Source organism: Simochromis diagramma, unplaced genomic scaffold, assembly GCF_900408965.1.
Source record: "Simochromis diagramma unplaced genomic scaffold, fSimDia1.1 OVJJ01000293.1, whole genome shotgun sequence".
In the NCBI taxonomy this organism is placed as follows: Eukaryota; Metazoa; Chordata; class Actinopteri; order Cichliformes; family Cichlidae; genus Simochromis; species Simochromis diagramma.
The window spans coordinates 2,786,192-2,807,716 of NW_024386801.1; the positions used below are offsets into that span (position 1 = coordinate 2,786,192).

The window sequence follows — 21,525 nt, forward strand, 5'->3', positions numbered from 1 at the left end:
GTAGCATCTCTCAGCAAGAAGGTCCTGGGTTTGAATCCACTGGATGAGTTCCTTCTGTGTGGAATTTGCATGTTCTCTCTGGGTATTCTGGCTTCTTCCCACTGTCCAAAGACATGCATGTTCGATTAATTATTGATTCTAAATTGGCTGTAAGCGTGAATGTTTTCTCTCTCTCTCTGTTTTAGCCTTGTGACAGACTGGCTACCTGTCCAGGGTGTACCCTTCCTCTCACCCCATGATATGCTGGGAAAGAAACCCCCAGTGACTTTCAGGTCCACAGGGATATTTTAAATGTTTTTATGTGATCCTTTATGCAGGTAGACGAGATCCTTTTCAAAGAACCCCACAAAACATTTTAGTTAAAAAAAAAATTTTACTCAAAAAAAGGGGGAAAAAACACTCAATGCACTCCCCCAACCAAAAATAAATAAATATTCAAATCAAATACATAAATGTAAGCAACAATTGTTGAATTTAGCCCCTCCATTGGTTATACAGCAGCGAGCCTCTATGATGCATCAATGCTTGTACTGGTAATTTCTGCATCGTAAATGCCTTATGTAGACACTTTGTGTTCATTTTGTCCGGCAGCCTCGCCTCTGTCAGTGCGCCCCAGGGTGGCTGTGGCTACAATGTAGCTTACCATCACCAGTGTGTGAATGTGTGTGTGAATGGGTGGATGACTGCATGTGTAAAGCGCTTTGGGGTCCTTAGGGACTAGACAAGCGCTACACAAATACAGGCCATTTACCATTTACCATTTCACTTTGTCTGTAATGCTTCTTTGTTATTAGTAAAGAAATTATTTCAATGAAGCTTTTGTTTCTTTTTCTTTTAGTGTGTGTGTGTGTCGTATTTTCACTTACAGTAAATCTGGATACACTGTCTGAAATTTGATATAGGAACGTATGACTCTAATAGATTTTGTGGTACTTAAGCCCCTCATTGCTGGCTCTCCACTCATTTGCTGTGGTTTTCATTTGTAAAAGCCCCTCAGGCGCTGTTGTAGTTGCACCATGGGATTGCTGTGGTACAGTAGATGGAACAACAGTGTCCTCTAATGGCTGAAAGCTAAATTACGTTTCATTGAAATAATTAATGGAAAGATAATGTTGTTGTTTTTTGGTAAAGTAAATAAATAAAAACAAAATAAAAAAGTAGTTTTGGGAGCAAGGCAACATTTTTAAAAACCTCATTTTCAGTCTCAAACAAAACCTACAGGGATGTCGCATCTGTTCATCAGCGGGCACCAACACTGAGGTGTTTGGAGACTCCGAGTCTTGGAAGTTAATTTGTGATGATAAAAAATGCTGAAAGAAAGAAAGAAAGAAAGAAGCCAAGTTCTATTTAGCTTTTTTTAAATCCAAAATTATCTGGTAATGATATCTAACTGTCTAAGTGGGTATACTTACTTAAATACTGAAGGAGTGAAACTGAAATGTTTACATTTACATGTAAATGTAAACATTTCAGTTCTTGACCGACTTTTAATAAGTGGAATATTATCAGGGCTAAACTGTGAATCATGATTCCAGAATAGAAATACCCATTCCTCGGAAATCAACCTGCGTGCTCTGCAGAAATGAACTGAATCAGAAACAACAGCTCATACTGAAAATAATGAGATGTTGTTTATGGGAAAAGTGGTGCCAGTAGCCTGCCAATAGATGGCAGTGTGCATTCATGCAATGCATTTATCTTAGACATGAGTGAACAAAAGTAGAGCAAGTGCAATTTAGTAATAATAATATTAACACAGAGAAAAACATGTAGCATTACACGTATGTAACATGCAACAATGATCTTTAAGTTTAGGCAGAGATATCTGGTATTTCGTGTGTCTGGTTCGCTGGTTTCAGACTGACTACAAAACGAGTAAAGCTTTTTAGAGACTTACGGGGAGTCAAACCCGCCCTCTGAACCTCTCATATCTCTTTGCACGATGCATTATGTAGGTGTGCCGACAGACAGGAACATCAGGCCCAAGCAGCAGCTCTGTGCGCTTCCCCAGCGGCTTGCTCCAGTGTCACAGTTGTTTAACTCCAGTAATGCAGGCCAATTAAGTATGATGTAGGGCTGCCTGCTGGGACCCTCGCACTTTGAGTTCTGGAGACTCCCAGAAGCTCAGGTCAGGAGGCTATAGGCTCTGGACATGAATGATTAATCCTGAAATTGACTTTGTTTTTCTCATCAGAGGCCCCAGTTGCTGGTAATAGTTAGCTGAATAAGACAAGAACAGCTGTTCCAGCCTCATCATCTAAATAAAACCTGGAATAACGGAAAGATCGTACCTATGTGTTACTTCAGTGATGATGAAAGTTAGCTTCAACTTCAAAAGCTGAAAACTTGAGCATCACTAATTATGAACTCGTATTTGAATGAGAGCAACTTTGAAATATTATCAAAGATATTCATTTATTGAAAAGGAAATAGATAATACAAATGAAACAAAATCGTTTTTTTCACATAATTAATTTCATGAGTCATTGACAGCAAAGAAAAGTTATCTCACAGGAAACTCATTTGGAGTCTTGCTTTCAGACGTTACTCTTATGAGTTTTATGACATGAGTAGTGTTGACACAGAGTGCTTCCAAAAAGTGCTTTCTGCAGAGTAAATACTGTACAGTGCAATGCCAAGTAAACAATACATCACATCTGATCATTCATTGGTAAACATGGTTCATATCAAAGAACATAAATGTTCAAAGTTTCATCAATACAGTACATTTATAGCAGACTTCACAGAGACCAAACCTCCCAGTCTCAAAGTATATCACATTTAATTATCTCCCTTTGGATTTCAACCAACGACTTTTGATTCCCGTTGCTTTTTTTTGCAACTTTCAGTTCTGTTTCTGTGAGTGCAACCTCATCCGCTTTTCTCGCAGTTCAGCTGCCCCCTGCTCTCCTTCAGTTTGTCTCTCTGGCCCTCCGGAGTCTTGGAGTCTCTTCTTAAATCACTAACCACAGCTCGGAGGTTTTTGAACCTGTCCAGCCGAGTGCTCTGGGCTGCCTGAAGTCTGACTTCTGAACCCTGAGTTGCACTTAGGGAGCTGAGAGAGCGCACACCAGCGAGGCCGCGCTCCTTTCCTGCAGGACGCCGTGGTGTGGTCATAGTGCCGAGATCCTCAGGGTGATCCATGTCCCTGATGACCTCACACAGGTAGCGGGCCAAGTCCTGGCTGGAGAAGGACAGGGTTTTCTGGGAGCGGCGGAAGGTCAGAGGGGACGGCAAGGTTTCTGTCTCTGAAGGAGGAATTGCCAGACGTAGAGCAATCGCGGCACTGCCATTTCCATTAGACGTGCCATTTTTGTTGGTGTCCTGGGTGGGCTTAGTCTGCGGGTAAGAGATGATGCTTTGAGGATAACTATATCGGAGTGACTGTGCTGGGCTTGGCTGGAGGGAGCGCTGTAGCTCCACCATGTTAAAGGCATTCTGAGAGACCAACACAGAGAGAAGAAGGGAATGAAAAGAAAGAAGAGAAGAACAGATACGGTTTTCCTCTTGTGTAATCTTTTTTGGGAGTTTAAGAGATAATGAAAAACAACACTGGCACACCACATTAATCTGAGCTGTGCAGCTCAGCTAATGCCTCTGCTAGCTAATTAACCCATTCCTAAGACTGAGACAAAGATCCAGCATGTAAGAAGAGATGTTGGCAACAACGTGACCATTGATCAGCCAAGTAATTAATTATCTAATTGCAGAAAGAGGAAACTGCTACTACAAGCACTATTAAAACTGAGGCGTTAACAGCTATTGGTATCTACGTTCTTAATTTCTGCTAATTGACTCACAATTCTATACTCCAGGCAATTTGCGGTTCCAAGAAATAGTTTGTGAATTGAGACTAACAAGATTTCTTGACTATGACTCACACGATATAGCTGAATCTTTATCTAGGTCACGATTATACAAAATAATAAACCACAACACCAAAAAAAACAACAGAAAAAACCCCACAATCTGAGGATGAAACACAAATTTTGTGCTCGTCATTTCTAAGAAACAGATAAATTAGTCAAAGCGCAGGCTTGAAAAAAAAAAGTGAACCTCTGTTCTAATTTCTTCAAATATTCTTTCAAATTTTTGCTGTCAGGTTCTCCAATTAAGAAAATATCACTCAAAAAAATGGGACTGACATGTACAGGTGTTTGCTACAAGAAAAACACTGAATAAGTGCTGCTGCTGGAAGCACACTACAAAGAAAATTACAGCTCTCCAAAAAGACACTGCACCATCTCTCAAGTCTAGAGCTGCACCTGTGCACATAAATGCTCCACAACATTTTCACCACAGTTTTTAAGATAAAAAAATTATTTAAAAAAAAGCACTGGACACCAACACTGAAACTACGTCCCAGCTGTGAAGTACAGAGGAGGGAACATCCTGTTTGGAAGTGTTATTCCATCGAGCGCCTGAACGGTGAATTAAAAATGATACCAAGGTTTCTTTTAAATAGAATGTCAGGGCAGCGGCACACTACCCGAAGCTTAAGTGATGATGGGGGATGATCCAAAGCACACACACAAAATCTAAAACCTAATTATTTAGAAAAGAAGAAAAATCAGGTTTTGGAAAGACTTGATCTTGGACATCACAAAATCACGCATAACATGGTTGTTGCTGTTAAAGGAGAATAAATACTTCCTACATTCAACTGCTTTATCTTGCAAATGTAGATTTTTATCTCAAAACACCAACAAATATTCTCCATCCAGTGTTGATGTTTTATTTCTGTTCATATATACTTTAAAACAATATATCTTAATGTTATCAACATAACCCTGGAAATAAGAACTTAAATAAGTTCTCTATGTAAGTTTGGTTGTTATTTACTCTCTGTGTCAGAATGCATTTACGTTTACCTGATCTTGCTCTCCTCCACCTTCCTCGTCGTAGTTGAGCACATTCTCTCGGATGTCCTCCCACTCGCCGTGATGCGCAGACACATGGTACACACCCTCCTTTAGGCCCTTGTGTCTCCTCCAGCAGGAGTAGAGAAACAGGCCCAGCATCAACACTGAGGGGTGCCAGAGAGCAGGTTAACGCAGCAGGGAGCACTGTCACATAATTAGCATGAACTCCTGAGCTGAAAAAGCACGGCTTTGGCTGCATATGTAATCGACAAAGTTAGGAGGTCCTAGGAAATACTTGACTGCAGTCAGGATATAATTTAATTACAAATAAATAAGTAACGCAGACTCATAATACATGACTGTAAATACATTTTGCATCACACTGACTTGTCCCGTAAGGCCTGTTAGCTGCACTGACTACAGTTAGGACATACTAATAAAACATACGTGCAAACGGAGGCACCACCTTTCTACCTATATTCCCTTTGATGTTGCCTCTCTGTTTCCTGTCTTATCAAAGACCGCAGTTCCTCAGAAACCTATTAACTGAATTTGTACTCCTCCCAGCTTAAACTCAAAGCCTCAGTGGCTCGGAAGAACTCTGAGAGGAATGCAGCGGGAGCCGAAAAAGAAAGGTCCTAAAGCATACACATCAATCACAGCTATTGTGTGCTGAATTATACAACATGCTGGACTGACCTTTAAAGTCCATTAATCTCAACCAATATTTTTCTCCCATCTGCCATCCTTCTCTTTCTCTTTTTTCCTTTCTCGCTATCTGTTTTTACTAGTTCGCAACTTGACTCCCCCTTTTTATCTGTGTACGTTTTTTTGGTCTCTATATATTGGCGCTTGCCTCTGTCTTTCCTTTTCCATTCCTCACTCATTAAGTCTCTCAGCGTTCCTGTTTTTCAGTCCCTCTCTGGCCTCTGCCTGGCCTTGGCTTTTATCTCTCACATGAGATGGGATCCATTTCAACTAGAATAGTTTATATGGTGTGAGTCAAGTATCAGTTTAATTGGAAATCTTCTGAGAAATGCGGGGTAATCACATTAGTCTGGATTTTTCAAGTAATTGCTTCGAAAGAGAATAATGCGGCAACGACTCATCGGGGGTCACGCTAAAAGGTACTCACAAACAAAGACAAAAACAAGTCCCGCGAGCTAATCTCCACCAACTTCTTATTTCTTCTGCTACACTTTTCTGCTTCTGTTCTGCACTCATGTTAGATAGAAAAATAGAGTCTGCAAGCACCCCCCTCCCTCGATCCTCAGCTGACCCTCCTCAGTATGGGGTAGAGGGGAGAGCGGTATTGATCAGCTGACCTGGCTCCTTCACTGTTACGCCAGAGTACCCTTGCAGAAAACATCAGAATTTTGATAAGGCCCGGCACCAACCAGACGGCAGCTTGAGCCCCTCGCCTCGAGAATTACCTGCTCTGAGGTGCTGCCTGCAGGCCCGCGCTCAACCCTCAAAATCACCTGAATTGATATGAAAAGAATCTCTGGAGGGGAGGAGTTCGATACGCAGCGCAGTGGAGCTTAAGAACACTCCCTCCATCACACAAACACACACCCAACTGCTAACAGGTAAACACTGACCACACCGCCCACCCACACACACCGAGGCTGCCTTCCCCCCTACACCTGCAGCCACTACTGCCTCAAGTTATATGGGTGTGTGCAGCTAAACTCCAGTGAGATCAATATCACTCAGGGTGGAGAACAACCATCGCACTCATTCATCAATCCATAACACCACTGCTGCCTCTTTGCCCTCTAACCATTACTATGAGCAGGGTATTATGATGTTAGCCTCGATCGGACCGTGCATTATGAATGAGTATGGAGTAAACGACAACAGAGCCTGATCAAAACACTTAACCCTTTCGCTGTAGCTCCAGTCTGAGGTTAATGAGGGAAAAATGAGCTCCGAGACAGATGAAACATCAGCGGAAGACGAGGGAGAAAAGAAAAGTGACGACCGAGCAGAAGGAAATGAGACAGGTGAGAGATGAGAAGGAGTTGGAAAAAAATAATTTATTTATAAAAGTTTCAGGGGATGAAAAGGACAGGCACTTTACAAGATCGTTTGGCAGCCAGAGCCCATATGGGTAGCTAATTTCTGCTATTCATCAAGAAACAGAACGTCAGATCTGATGCTGGATTAATGAGGATTGGTCAGACATTGGCTCATCTGGCTCTGTCAATAACACACACTGAACTCACATTCTGTAAGCTTGTGATGGCTTATGTAAAACTTAATAATGAATGATCATTTTAACTTTTAATGCATGTTGAGGCAGAGTAGGAGTCCCCCTTTAATTTAGCACCCAGCTAGTGGTCTCACTTAGTGCAGAGAGCGTGCTGTATGCGAGTGTGTTATTGTGGTGATGGGGGTCATCATTAAACAACTACATACAGTACAAACAGCTGTTCTCTGACTCAAAAACTGGATTAATTTTGCTTCCACGTTCAGCCAAGACGGCCGATTTCTCTTTTTTCTTCATTATGTTTTAGTGAAAGATTTATTTTAGTTTATAGTGTGTGGTTTTTTTAAGGTGCGAAAATGTAATTACGCTCACCAAAGAGTGCTACTCTAATCTGAATTGCATTAAGGAACAGTTTGTAATTCTTGGTGAGGTGAAAAGTTTGAGCCTTGAATATAAATGCCTCCGCTGCAACAGTGGACAAGCTATTTCAAATGGACTTCTTTTAGTTAGCATGCAAGCAACACATGAATTTTCATGATAGATGCCAAGGCCACACTTCATCATCTTTGAATTCATTATCAAATATTGAAGACTGCTTTGTATGTTTCACTCTCGTGTGTCAGAATAACTGATGTCCCAATACTAGCCACATGCCCTGGAGGGAACACGAAGTTAGTTATAGCGGCAGGGACAGTGTATTGAATCGCCCGAGCGTTTTATAAGCCTGTATGTGACAGAAAGACTCATAAATAGCAACGTGGCGCTATAGAGAGAAGTGACTGCTGCTACATACACACACGGGCATGTGTTTGGCTTTGTGAGTAGCAGAAACAAACATAGTTCCTTAGTTAGAAACCCTTAAAGTAATGCCGTTAACTCATTCCTTTCCTAAACATTAACCATGAATTAATGCAATCGTCCTTCTTTTTTGACACAATTGGCGAGATATCAATGCATACGCATTTAAAAAGGCCCCGCTGGCAGCAGATGTGGGAAGATATTGAATCTTGATTCTATTAGATCTTAACACAGCTTATGAGACCATCAACCATGCAGCTTTATTAGACTGCTTATACAAGCGGGCCAATGCCATCAGTACTTAACTGCTTCAAGTCTAGAGCTGAAACATTAGTTGAATAATGAATTTGTTGATCAGTTTTGATGGCTGATCAAGCTGTTTCCCCGGTTCATTTTAGCCTCTCTCTCATTCGTCTTTCGACACATCGATAGATGTTATGTATTTTCAGCTTCTGCCATTTCATAGAGTAAACAATCAGTTTATGATTGACAAAGAAAACAAACACAATGTCTACCAATACTCAAATTATCTTGTGTCTTTTTCACTCTGAATGTTCTTTTGTGCTTCTTTATAGGCTTCATACTAGTCTAGTGATAGAAAGGAATTAAATTATCTGCCATTCTAAACAGACTCACACTTGTACCTTCTTCTGGAGTCAAAAGGTATAGTTTTCATTTCTTGACTGTTGGCTTTCACCTTTAAAACTGATCATCACTGAAGGTTCTGCACCTTAACAAAACGAATGCATATTTTCTGTTTTTAAAAACATTTGTTTTGACTTTCCTCAGCTAAAAAAAAAAAAAAAAGTAAACCTATTACATGGCTAGGAAAGGTTTTCCATATATGTATTTATACTGCCCCAATTTAATAATGCATGTACTCAGACATCAATCACGAACATGAAAATGTCAGAACGGAGCAGCTCAGTTCTCAACAGGCACAAAGAAAAGCCAGCATCGCCCTCATCTTATGATTATTGATTTTAAGATTCTGCTCCTCACATACAAAGCAGTCAGTGGCTCTTCTCTGGTATACATTTTTAAACTTATGACCCCTCAAATGTCAGAGCGCAACCACAGATCACCAGATGAGTCTTCAAAGGGAAGGTCTTTCAATGAAGGCTCACACACTTCATCACCCAAACCTTGACAAGTCTGTCTTTCTCGTAAAATATTTTCTAAAACCTTACTTTTTAAAAAGCAGGATTTTGAGGTTACGTGATCATTTTTTCTAGTATCAGTGTAATTAAAGTATAATATTGCTCATATTTTGAATCTTTTATACGACATGCATATCTGTAGGGTTAGGGTTAGGTTACCATCCAACCTGTTGTATGACATTTTTGCCTAATTGATGTAACAAAATTGAAAAACCTATAAAATAAGAATTGCAAGGCCAACATGCATGTATGTATGAGACTTCATGTGAAAAGTAACAATCTCTAGATTATAAAATTATGTGCAAAATGCACATATTTATTTGCCCAATATACACACTCATCCAACTCAAAATTTTGCTTTAACGTGTAATTCTGTGACTCTAAGCCCAGTTTAAACCTTAAGCCTGAGAGTGATTCTGGAAACTTTGACAGCTTTTAACAGAATTTAAGTATGTTTTTTTTTTTTTTGCCTAAATCAAACCTTTACTGTTGAATCAACCTCCTAAAGTTTTGCCTGTTGTGTGCGATTCTCATTACAGCTCCACATGCTGTATATTACAGCGAAGTGCACACTTTGGCCATATTAGGGTTGACTTGGGAAAACAGTAATGCACGGAAAAGTATGGGCAGAAATGGATAAAAAAAACCCATCAAGGGGTAAAATGAGTGGATGGTGGGATATAAAATAAGATGGAAAGATAAAAAGTAAGGCTGAGAGTGAAATTGACTCCTGAAGTCAGAGAATAACATTGGGAGAGACAGGGAATACAGGTGTGATGAGAAATATAGAAAAACACATAAAGAAACGCCCCTTTTCTCCAAGGAATCTTACAGCTTCCCCATGAATCACAAAATACGACATACAGTGTTTCTCTCCCCGCTTCTCTTCCACTGCAGATATTTGTTTCATGTTTTCACCAACCACCCATGGAGAAATCACATCCTGGCACAACTCAAGAGATCAATAACACTACAAGATATGTGTGTGAATAGATTTCACAGGACCAAACCTGGGTGAAAAACTAATAAAACAGTGGATGTTACAGATAAAACCATAACATGATGTGATAATTAAAGCGTGACAACAACAAACAGAAATAAAAGAAAACAATAAATGAAAAGAAACACCTCAGACAAAAAAGCGGAACAAAAAACATACAAAAACTGAGCAGAGATGTTGAGTGTTGGGTTACCACAGGTAGAAGAGGACATAGTCGACATAGCTACCTAGAAAGGCCATGACACAGATACTGATGGCGAACATGGAGCTCAGGCTGAGGCTGTTGCTGTCTTCGTGGAACATGGCAAGCGTCACCTCGCAGTGCCGGCCCCGGTATCCCTCGCTGCAGCGGCACGAGTATCGGGACGGAGAGTGAGCCACGCAGGTGCCGTGGCGACAAGGCCGGCTGGCACAGAGTGTGTAGACGCAAACTTTTCCCAAAGAGCTCTCTTTGGTTATATGGCCTGGGGGGCATCTGCACGGAGAAGACACAGCAGTGTAATGCTGAGACAAGAAACACTTGGGAAGCTGTCAGATAAAAAAAGAGCACTGCACTCCACAGAGTTATGAGACCTAAGCTGACAGTGTAAAAAATAATACCCTGAAGAGTTACACCTCTTATATCAGATTCAAAGATATGCTCTTTGAAGGTTACAGTGTCGACTGTAACTGGAGAGGGGGGAAAAAAAACAGTAAAAGAAATTGAGAAGCTAAGATTGGCTTTGCAGTAGTGGTTCCTCTGTATATTTGTACAAAATATCCCCTGAATATCATTCACCCCTACCCCCTGCTTCTCTCACTGGTTTGTATCCTGAGGCACTGCAGCAATCACAGAATATGGATGTCAAAGTCCCCACTGGCTGTAAGTTTCAAAATCACAGCCGGGAAATTTAGTCGTCCTGCAGAGTTTAAAGGTGCAGCCGAGGCCCTGACTGTCACTGCTGTTATACACTATTCTCTCACGTTCACACGCTATTAGACACACAGTATAACGGGCATGCTCTTAAAATAGCTGCCATCTGGTGGACACTTTGACTTCAAGTGTATACATAAAAATGGAGTTTGCACTAGAATAACTCTCTGTGTTATGATTCACTGTCATGGCTTATTAAGGCACTTAACAGAGCCAAGCGAACAAGTGAGCATGTTTGTCATGGTAAGTGTCTAATGTCAAGAATGATCTGAAATTAGCACAGTGTTGGAATGTTTTTAATTGCTTCTTTTCAAAAGTCCACAAAAATCTTTGTATTATTATGTTGACGTAAATGTAATATTTTTTTCTCTGCTTCTTATCTATTGTTATTTTTCTATGTGCTTAAGTGGCGTGTTCCAGTATATTGGAATATATTGATTTTTTTTGAAAATATATATCGCAGTGTACATCACTTTGCAATGATGTTTCTGAAAAGCGCTTCATAAATAAAGTTAGATCTATTCTTAACTTTTTTTATTATTTGGTATCTTTGATAAATACTCGGGCGGTTGTCACATAAAGAACAACCTACGAACAGTGCGATAAACAATAACACATCAAGTACTTATTGTGTAGGAAGCCATGTGTGACCAGGTCAGCTCATGCCGAATGAGCTCGGCAGTCGCAGATGGCTTATGTAGAAGCAGTTAGTGAAGCCGACCGAGGACAATAACAGCACTTGCTGAAACATGTAAAGCCGTCCTGATAACAGAGACCATTTATACAAAAACAAGCCATTCATGTGCGTTGCCACATTACTCTTCATACTTTGCATGAAAAACATTACATATGTGACACTACATAAGGTATACTAGCTGTGCGTGGTATTTCTGCTTAACTTAAAGGGGAGCTCTGTGGCCCTTGGATCGAATGCTGTTCCTCTTGACATTTAGTTAACAAATTGAAATATTTCCTAATCCTGTCATAGATGACCTCTGGAAGTTTGCTCCTTTGAAACCTGACCACCATACCTTGTTTATAATGAATAGCAAAATGTACATTTAAACAAACTGCACTCATATAGCTCTTTTCTACTAGATCTGAGCACTCAAAGTGCTTTCTTACTATAACCCTCATATACACATTCATATGGGTCGTTACCACCAGAGATTTCAGGTGAAAGCACTGTGAGACCTTGTATCATGTGACCCGTTTAGGTCACTTGACACAAGATGTGAGCAAGAGTGAAGCGGTTGAGGCACGTGGGGCGGGATCTCAAGACTTCTTTAAGTTGCTTTCTTTTTCAACTACTTGGTCGGCCATAAATGACTGAGAACCTACGCGATCATGTCAAGACTACATTATAGGTGGCTGACAGCTTTTGTAATAAGCAGTCACCTCTGGTAAATGATGGCTTTTCGCAGTGGACACAGACGTTTTCTTGCAATCTGTCTTCACGGCCCAAAATGTGAACACTGGCCTCCTTGAAAGAGTGACCTTTGTACTCTGAGTGCAGATGTACAGCCGAATCTTGCGATACAAGACTCATCTGTACTTAGAGGATAATGGTTACAGATGGTTTGAAAGAGGAGTATTTCAAACCTCATGTGATTATACACATGAATAATAGTGGGTCAATGACAATGTTCTAAGGGACAATGCCCACTAGAGTTTAAAACTGAACAAGTCTCTTGGATGAGAGTTGAAATGTCTTAAAAAAACTTGAAGTCTAATCACCTTCTTTTCAAGCTCTTAAAACAACCATGACCTGGATGACTGAGAACCTACACAGACAAGTGCTTTTTTCTGTGCCCAGATTTTGTCTAACATTCAGACAACGAACCCCAATGGATGGCTACAGGGCAACTTAGGGTTCAGTATCTTGCACAAGGATACTTTATCATGCAGACTATGTCACAGACTGAGGAATGAGGATCCAAATGCAGACTCTAAGGCTGAACAGGTGAATATAAAACTGACCCTTATTTGAGTTTGAAACCAAAGTCCATGAGATGCAAAAATCTAATAGAAAACAAAAGGATCTAAACAGCTCCATGAAAGACAAGGCAGTATTAAAAGAAGCAAGAACAGACTGGGCTTATATACGCACACACACTGAGCACACGAAACACAGTCGGGGAACTAAACACGCCTAAACTAAATCAGGGTAATGAGACACAGCTGAAGTAATCCATGATGGTAAAACAGGTAAAGTCAAACTAAAGAGAAAGCACGAGAGACAAGACGGGAAAACTAAAAACAAGATGGGAGACTAAAGAATAAGACACAGGGAACACAGGGGAGCCAGGATAAACTGAAAAACCTATAAAAAATCTAAAACCATGAACAGAACCCAGATAGCTGGCATTTTAATGAGACTATAGAATGTGGCAGCAATAACTCACATATCAATACACAAGGAATTCACAACACCATCAACTTGTAATAAAATTAGTAATGTCAGCACTGAGCTTCCAGTCCTATATAACAAACAATATTAAGACTTAAACACTTAAACACAACAGTAGTTGCTTGTGCTTTAAAAATGTACGTGTGCTCTGGCTCCCTTAGTTTGTCATGAACCCTGGGGTTGTGTGCCTGAGTTTGAGGTATTGTATTTCGGACTCTTCTGTCTCCTTCTTAGTTTTAGTTCAGGTTTTTTATTCTGTAAATTTGCTGCACCTGCACTCATGGTGTCTCCAGAGGTCCACGCAGACCAAGGGAGGGGAGCAGTGGTGCTTCCTGCAGGCATCTGAAGCACAGCCGACAGAGACCCCCTGTGAAGTGACCACCTGAATCCCCTCTGAAGGCTGCTCCTCATCCAGGGAGATGGAGCGGCCGTTAAACCTCAAATCCCGTAAGCAACCTAGTGTAAAAAGGAAAAAGAGAAGGAAGAAGAAAAAAATTGTTTACAAATCCAAAAGAAGCACAAAACCAGTCCTCAGGCAAAATCTTTTATAGACACACATTTACTCTGTGGCAGGGGTTTAAAGTCAAATAAACAGACACACTTGCATTAAGGCACAAAAACATCTGCAAACCAGTGCTCAGACATGCTCTCACACAGGCAAACACATGAACAGCCTCAGGCCAGGTTGTCATCGTAGGCTTTTATTTATGGATATTTTCCTCTTTGCTGGCTAGTTTGCTCACAGTTGGAAGCATGAGGTTCAACACATTGCTTAAATACACACCAATGCCACTGACTCACTTCTCTCATCTGCTGGAAACCACAGCATCAACACACCAGTACCAGTAAATACCTGTTTGACCACTAAGTCATTCATAAATTATTCATTATCAGATTTTTCTCCACTCATTTATCTTATTCTTTCAAAGATAGCTGCATAGCAACCTACCCACAAAGCTCCTGTTATGTCCTGAGGGAAAAGAGTTTCCGAGCATCACCACAGCGGGGTCAATGATGATCTCCCGACTTTGTCCAGGTGAGGCCGTTACCTCTCGCCGTCCTCCGCCTCTGTCAAGTCGCAGGGTGAACTCTCTCCCATATCGGTACAGCTCCACCTCATGCCAGTCTCCATCATCCAGGCGATGGTAAGGCAGTGTGATGTTATAGTCTCCATCTCCAAGGTTGTAGAAAACAGCCAGATGACCCTGAAAAACCTAAAAAGCATAGTAATGCTTAATTTAAGATTCTGATGAGGAAGCAACAAAACTCTGCTACTGGAGACTTTAAGGCTTTTGTCTAAAAACCTGGTCATTTTTGATGATAGTTTTTATGTTAGTGTAAACTTCAAGAGTGTGACTCAAACTGTGAAATGAGGTGACACAAATACTAACTGCATTCCTGCAGTACTGTGCTGTGTTGATGGGCAAAAACAGATTGTGAGCATAACAATATCATAAGAATTAGGCCAGTTCCCACCATGTGGAAAAGGTTAGGTTGTGAAATTGAACTATCTGGACAAGTAGACCCTCCTTGGTGGACTAGCCAGAAAAATGTCGTGAACGTTTCAGTGGTAAAAATTAATTCAGCAATTTTGCAGCCATGACGCTTTTCAGAGATGCCGTACACATCGCTGCATGGCAGAGGCCAGAATCATCCCGAAGGGAAGGTATACAAGAAACAACAATTATCTTCAGCAGTTAAGGATGAGCGAGCAGAATGGACTCAACCAATGAGCGGCTCCCGCAACTGCAGCTTGTACATGTCCACAGCTTAATTGGAAACAGTGGGGCAAGATAATTCACATTCAGCGCAGCCAGCATTAACTATTGCTCCCTCAGCATGAGTATCTCAAATGTGCCTCACCTACTGGTCAAACACACACACATGCACAAAGTAAAAGCTGACTGTGCGCTCCCTATTGCCTCATCCTGCCCTCAAGTCCGCAACAAAAATGAGCAAAGGACTCAATCGATACTTAAAAGGAGAAAAATCAGATTACACAAACTTTCTGCAGAGCCCCCAGAGGTCTACGCAATCACCACTTAGCACAAAATCTTCAAGCACATGTCTAACGCCTGAACCTTCACATTTCAAATCCCATTCAATAATAAAAATGTCAGAGTTTTAAAGTTTTACTGTTTCGGAGGGGTGTGATGATCTTTGACAGTATTGCGGTTCATGTTTGTTACTGCCCCCCCAAAAAAGCTTCTTTGCAGAGTGCATTAGATAAATGTTTTCTTTAAAGAGACTCCATACTCCTTGGAGAGATACATGCTGTTTATACCCAGCTAGCCCCTCGTAACCTTTGTGTGAAAGTGTGGTTATTTATTCAGTGTGCACTCTATTCCATATCTACCCTTAAGAAAAAAGGGCAGAGAGGCAGCCCTTTAAATTAGAGTTTGTTGTCAGAAAACACACCAGGATGGTGCTCAAGTGTTTCTAAGAGCTTTGAGACAACTGGGCTGAAAATGTTTCAGTGTGCCGCTGCAGACAGACATCAGATACTTTATACAGCTCACCAATTCAGCTCCAGAGAGGGTTTCACACAGAGGCTTCACAGCCCGCATACAGTAAAGGCTACAGCATTTTCCTTTTCCTGTCACCGCTGCACGGCGGCAAGGGAAGAGGACAACACTGTTTCTCGTCGTGTAGTGTAAAGACCCAAAGAACAAGATTTGATTCTTTAAACAATGCTGTCGGACAAATAACAAGCATGTTTTCAAAGACAGACCAGTGGTGTGGAAACCATAAAAACGGTGACAGGTTCACTGCAAACAGGTGACCTGTGAGTTCACCAAAAGTGGCAGCCCTAACAGAGATGTTTACTTCCAGGTGCTGTTCACAGTTGGCCTGTCAGTGAGTGAGACAGAAGGCTTTGACAACAAACACTGGCTTCATATCCACTCAGGCAAGAGAGGCATGCTATTATGGAGGTTTGGCAAAGAGAAGCAGACTTGACTCGGTGTGAGCACCTTTCCACCCTCGCCGTGGCACAGCAGCAGCATGTATGCAGTCATCACTTTGAGCTGCCCACTTGAACTAAGCTGTGTTGAAACCCTAAAGCTCAGAGCGAGGGATCTGACCTCTGCCTATTACAGTACACACCGTTGTTCTCTTGCCACCCTAAATTGTGCTTCAAATATTAACCAAAGGCAGAAATAAGCCTGAACAGAAGAGGCATCATTTTTTAAAATAGCAATCTCTCAATAGGAGCATTCTGCCGACTTACTGAAAGGCCTTTTTGAGAACATACATATGTCAATCACCAGCCCCCTCTGTATCCACCCCTATGTCTCAAACCCTGGTATTAATCACTCTTAGTCTGACAAGCATTTTCAGCAATCATTGTCTGGGTCCTAATCATCATTTTAAAGCTCATAAACAAGACAATCATGGCTGTCAAGGTTGAGGGGAGTGACCGGTCATGACTCACCTCTAAACGCAGGTATTCGTTCTGCTCCTGGGAAAGCAGGCCGAGGATAACGCCGGTGGCTGCACGTGTTCGCACCCCAACCTCGACACTAGTCTGTCGCGCCGGTAGGGACCAAAGAAGGTGGAACTGAATGTGGCTCCGGCCGTCAAAGGAGAACTCTCGAGCCACTTGTCAATCAAAAACACACAAAGCTTGTTCAATTAATTCAACTGTCATAAGGGAAATACACGAGGTTATCACAGCAAGAGCATGCTGCTCTGCAAAAACACTTTATGTAAGGCAAGGTTATCTTCCCACAGCAGCAACTTTCCAAATTGGTTTGTACACTTTGCAAAGTTTTAGATGTAAAACTGACTGAAAACGTCACAGTCCACCGAAACGTATCCGGCATGCGTACCTTGATCGCACTGTGGCCCTGTAAAGCCTTTTTCACACAGGCAGCTTAAAGAGCCCCAGTCCCCATGACAGTGACCCCTCTTGCCACAAGAGGAAAGCTGCTCCAGGCTGGCGCAGTGGTCATCAATGAGAGTGCAGCCTGGCAATGTGTTGGAGGATTCAGCAGGGGAACCAAGGTCATATAGCTGAATGTAAGAATAAGAGGACAAAAATGTGAAGATAGTGAAAATACAGCAACGTTGTATCTGTCCTTGTAGTTCTAGTGGATGGGATGAAAAGAAACATGACTGCAAAGAACTTTGTGCTATTACCGTAAATGAATGAAGGATACTATAGCTTTACATTTGATTTTTTAATTGTTTAATAATAATAATAACAAGATAATAACAAGAGCTACAAATATAATCAGAGGTACTATGCAACACATAAGTGCTGTAGAACTGTTGCCAAAGCACAGAAAATCCTGAATCATGTCACACTGATCAATAAAAGATGTACTTGACACCTGGATTTAGGTGGCAGGCACGGTGTCTTATTTCTGCAGACAAAAGCGTTGGCTGCATTAAAATGAAGGCGCTGCACTTTCAGCAGCAAATGAAAGGGTGTAAATTCTTTCAGTATAAAAGTGGTTACAGTCACGGGTTAGTGTTGTCATTACTGTAGTAGCAGCTGTTATCTGTACTGATTCCATGTACTTCTGGTAACAATTCAAAAGTGCTTCCAATACAGTATTAAATACGGCACAGCACAGGGAAGCATGGTGGCACTGTGGTTAGCACTACTGCCTTACAACGAGAAGGTCCCAAGTTCAATTCCACCATCAGGTGTGTAGTTTGCATGTTCTCCCTGTGTTTGTGTAGGTTCACTCCGGTTGCTCTAGCCTCCAAAGAAATAGCAGTTAGTGGGGATAGGTTACTCTAAAATATAGTAATAAATGTTACTTTGCACAATGTTACTTTATAGTTTGCAAACTATTCGTTTACTAATTAAGCAATGCAGCATGTGTGTAAGGCAAATACATTTAGATGAACTATCATCTAATACATGATAAAGCATTACCGAGTATAATACTGATAACATTCTGCATCATTACTGGTACATTTACATTTTAAAGACAGAGACACCAGAAGAAAAAGGGATAAGTAACCAACATCAACATTCATAAGGTTTCCCCGCACTACCTTGAGGTCACATTTACATTCTTATTGAAGTGGAGACCTCCATCACCTACACGGCCTGTCATCCGAACAGGTAAACAATAAGAGGTACAGTACAGTAATCAATTCACCCATCTACCCAACCAGCTTTATAAAAAGGCTTCATGGTAATGCATATGTGGTAATCTTGACCTGCTCCAGACTTTACCTTGCTGTCCACACGCAGGTTCCTTATACATCCAGTATAGTGTTTGTGCTGTAGCTGGGGATATTCATATGACATGTTCTCATTGATCCCTCCGAGCTGCAGAACATGACTTCCATTGAAATACCTGAAACGCATGCAGAACAAAAACTAAAGAAATCGAGCAGAAGAAAAGGAACCAGGCACAGTACGTTCTCAAGGCTGCAATTAAAAACACAGCTCTCAATATAACGAAGGACACAGCAGTCAAACCAATGCATACAAAGCACATTGGCCTTTCATGGTAGAGATTCACAGATGATTCTGAATCTTTCTGAGGCTTTCATCACCTTTACATCTTTAGACAACAAATTGTTCCTTTTCTATTATTTTTAAAATATGCATGATGGGTCAATTACATTTGCCTGAAACAACCAACTAATATGCTAACTAATATATTAGTGGTATTTTCAAAACGGGATGTACAAAGTGATCATTTTAGCTTGTTAACCTGGTATCTGACCTGCAAATGTCGTAACTATTAATGTTCCCTATACAAGTCACAACACACACAGTTAAATGCTTCTTAAAGGTTCACAAAATTTAGAGGTTATTACCAGCAATAGCAGCAGTATAGCTCTGATGTGCATTGTTAACTTCAGAAGCTCACAGCTTAATTACACAACATAATAATGAGCACAGTGGCAAGCCAAGGCCGCGATAGGGGGGAGGGGACAACTGTATAGCTGTGACAAAGCGAGCGCCACTATAAACAGAAACATAGTGAAAGATTAGTTTGGCATTTTAAGGATTATATCTGAGGCTTTTATCAACAGCTCCCCTCCTCCAGAGAGGCCTGCTTGGTACACAGAGAAATTGAACGCTCTGAACTCAGACTAGTCTGAGTCACTATCTGATCTCATTTACAAATAATGCTCGTGCATAAACACAATTTCTGATATTATTTATACAGCATGAAGACTAAAGGTTTTGCATGACTGCAGCATCACATATCAGACATAAATGTATTGTTTTAATGTTTTATTTATTTTGCAGAAATAGAGAAAAAGCAGACTGTAAATGAAGTTTTTAAATTGTTGCACAAATGCAATTAGTCTGATTTCCAAGTGATGTGTGTCCAATGGGCACAGACCCAAACGCCTCAGGATACAATCTGATAGACATAAAACTAATCAGAGCAATGAAACATGATGGAAAAATGTAAACAGACTGCAGCACGCAGAAATGCCAGTCGTGAGAGCAATTACTGCCAGCTTGGACAAAGCCGGTTGGAATTCTGCTTGAATGTGACGGGAGCTAGACTCATTCTTCCTGAGTAAATGAAACATGAGCTGCCCGATTTGTCTTTTTTCCTGCTAAGATATTGAATTTGAAACATTTAGCTGAGTATGAATAGAAATTAAATCAGCAGCAATTTTGATTTTGATAGCAATGGTTTAAATTTTTTATTTATTATTTTTATTATTAGTCAAAGCAAAGGATGTATTACAAATGGCACTTTCATAGTAAACTAAGAATCCAACATTAAAATGCTATGAGTTTGCCGGCAAGCAAAGATCAGCCTTTATCTACTAAAGCTGGTCTCTGGTTTCCAATAAGACATTTCCAAGCAGTGTTGACATGATGTACAAACATCCTTATCATTTCAGTCACGTCCCAAACAATGTCAATAGAAGCTTGGTTTAGGTGGAGACATCTTCCTGTTAAAAGGTAGTTTTTCCTCCCTACTGTCACCAAGTACTGGCTCATAGGACAATGTCTCATTGCTTTTTTTAAATAAGGTCCTTAACTTACAGCATTAAGCATCTTGAGCTGCCTGCTGTTGTGATTTGGCACGGCATAAAAAACCCTCTATCAACAATTGTGTGCATTTTTTGATTTTTTTTAATAGTATTGCAAACTACTGCTGCTGTTGCTAGAGAACTATTTAGTCCTGTGGAAACACTGGGCATTTAGACACCGTCCCATGGGTCAGGCAGAGTTTTGGGTTTAAGACCAGCAAACAGAATGAATAATTAGCATTTAGGCAAATTTCCCCTGAGAAATTACAAAGCCCAACTGTTAAACAAGTTAAACAAGTGCAGCTATTGTATTTTTCTGTGTGTGCACTTGTGTGTACGGTAAATTATAACAGATTAATTGATTATCTCATTATTTATCAGTGGTGTCTTATTAAAACTGGCTCCCTTCAAAATTCAAAGGAACCACTTGATTTGTTATAATGTACAGCATTGGTCACACTTTCTTTATTTAAATATTGATCTTACTTTCCCCTGTTGGGTGTGACTCCTCGGATTTCACAGGATGAGCGGTCCTCTGTCATTGCCCACGAGTCTACGCCTTCTGTCTCCATGACAATTGCAGTGGAACATCGATCCAGAGTAAAGCGCACTTCCTTTAAATTGGGCAAGAGTGAAGAGAGAGGTCATCTCTAATTCATGTGTAGATGTGTGAGTGTACTGCTGCCTGGCACTCTCTTAAAACTGTGGTATATATGCATTATAATCTGATGTCTTCTGCGTACTCAGGAAGAAAATGGGGAATACATGCAGAGGGATTTGGCTTGAATGTGCATGTCTTACTTTACTGTTGCTCCTCACATCGAGGCGATGCCAGCGTCTATCAGCCACCCCGACATTATTTGTTAACTGGAGCACCAAGGTCCCAGAACCATGGTTAATTTTCAGGCTAGGCGTCCCTCCAATCAGCTCTGAGGATGATAATGATGAGCATTTACATCGACTAGTCTAAAAATCAGCATAAAACTAAAAAAAAAAAATGCAGAATATTAAACTTTAAAAATCTAAAGGCGGAGTGAATAAAAAACTGTGATGAAATGCATCACAAACAAACAAAACAGGCAGAAAAAAAATGCAAGATGCAAATAACCAGTTTGTGTAGACACAGGAAAAACCCAAGGGATGTATGAAAGCATCTCACTTCAAAACAAAAACACAGTGTGAACCAAAAAGGAGGGTG

The 21,525-nt window shown here is 40.8% G+C and overlaps 1 protein-coding gene across 1 annotated transcript in view; it reads right to left on the minus strand.

Annotated features, from left to right (window-relative positions):
* Positions 1 to 2,410: 2,410 nt before the first annotated feature.
* LOC120729491 (neural-cadherin-like) overlaps positions 2,411 to 21,525 on the minus strand; it is a 106,180-nt gene continuing 87,065 nt past the window's right edge. Inside the window, exons 24-33 of the mRNA XM_040025116.1 lie at positions 21,129 to 21,256; positions 20,814 to 20,941; positions 18,550 to 18,673; positions 17,186 to 17,369; positions 16,789 to 16,955; positions 14,305 to 14,569; positions 13,628 to 13,811; positions 10,260 to 10,507; positions 4,872 to 5,026; positions 2,411 to 3,438 (exon numbers count right to left, since the gene is read on the minus strand). Coding sequence (XP_039881050.1) covers positions 2,872 to 3,438; positions 4,872 to 5,026; positions 10,260 to 10,507; positions 13,628 to 13,811; positions 14,305 to 14,569; positions 16,789 to 16,955; positions 17,186 to 17,369; positions 18,550 to 18,673; positions 20,814 to 20,941; positions 21,129 to 21,256 — 2,150 coding nt within the window. The 3' untranslated portion in view covers positions 2,411 to 2,871. The remainder of the gene's footprint in view (positions 3,439 to 4,871; positions 5,027 to 10,259; positions 10,508 to 13,627; positions 13,812 to 14,304; positions 14,570 to 16,788; positions 16,956 to 17,185; positions 17,370 to 18,549; positions 18,674 to 20,813; positions 20,942 to 21,128; positions 21,257 to 21,525) is intronic.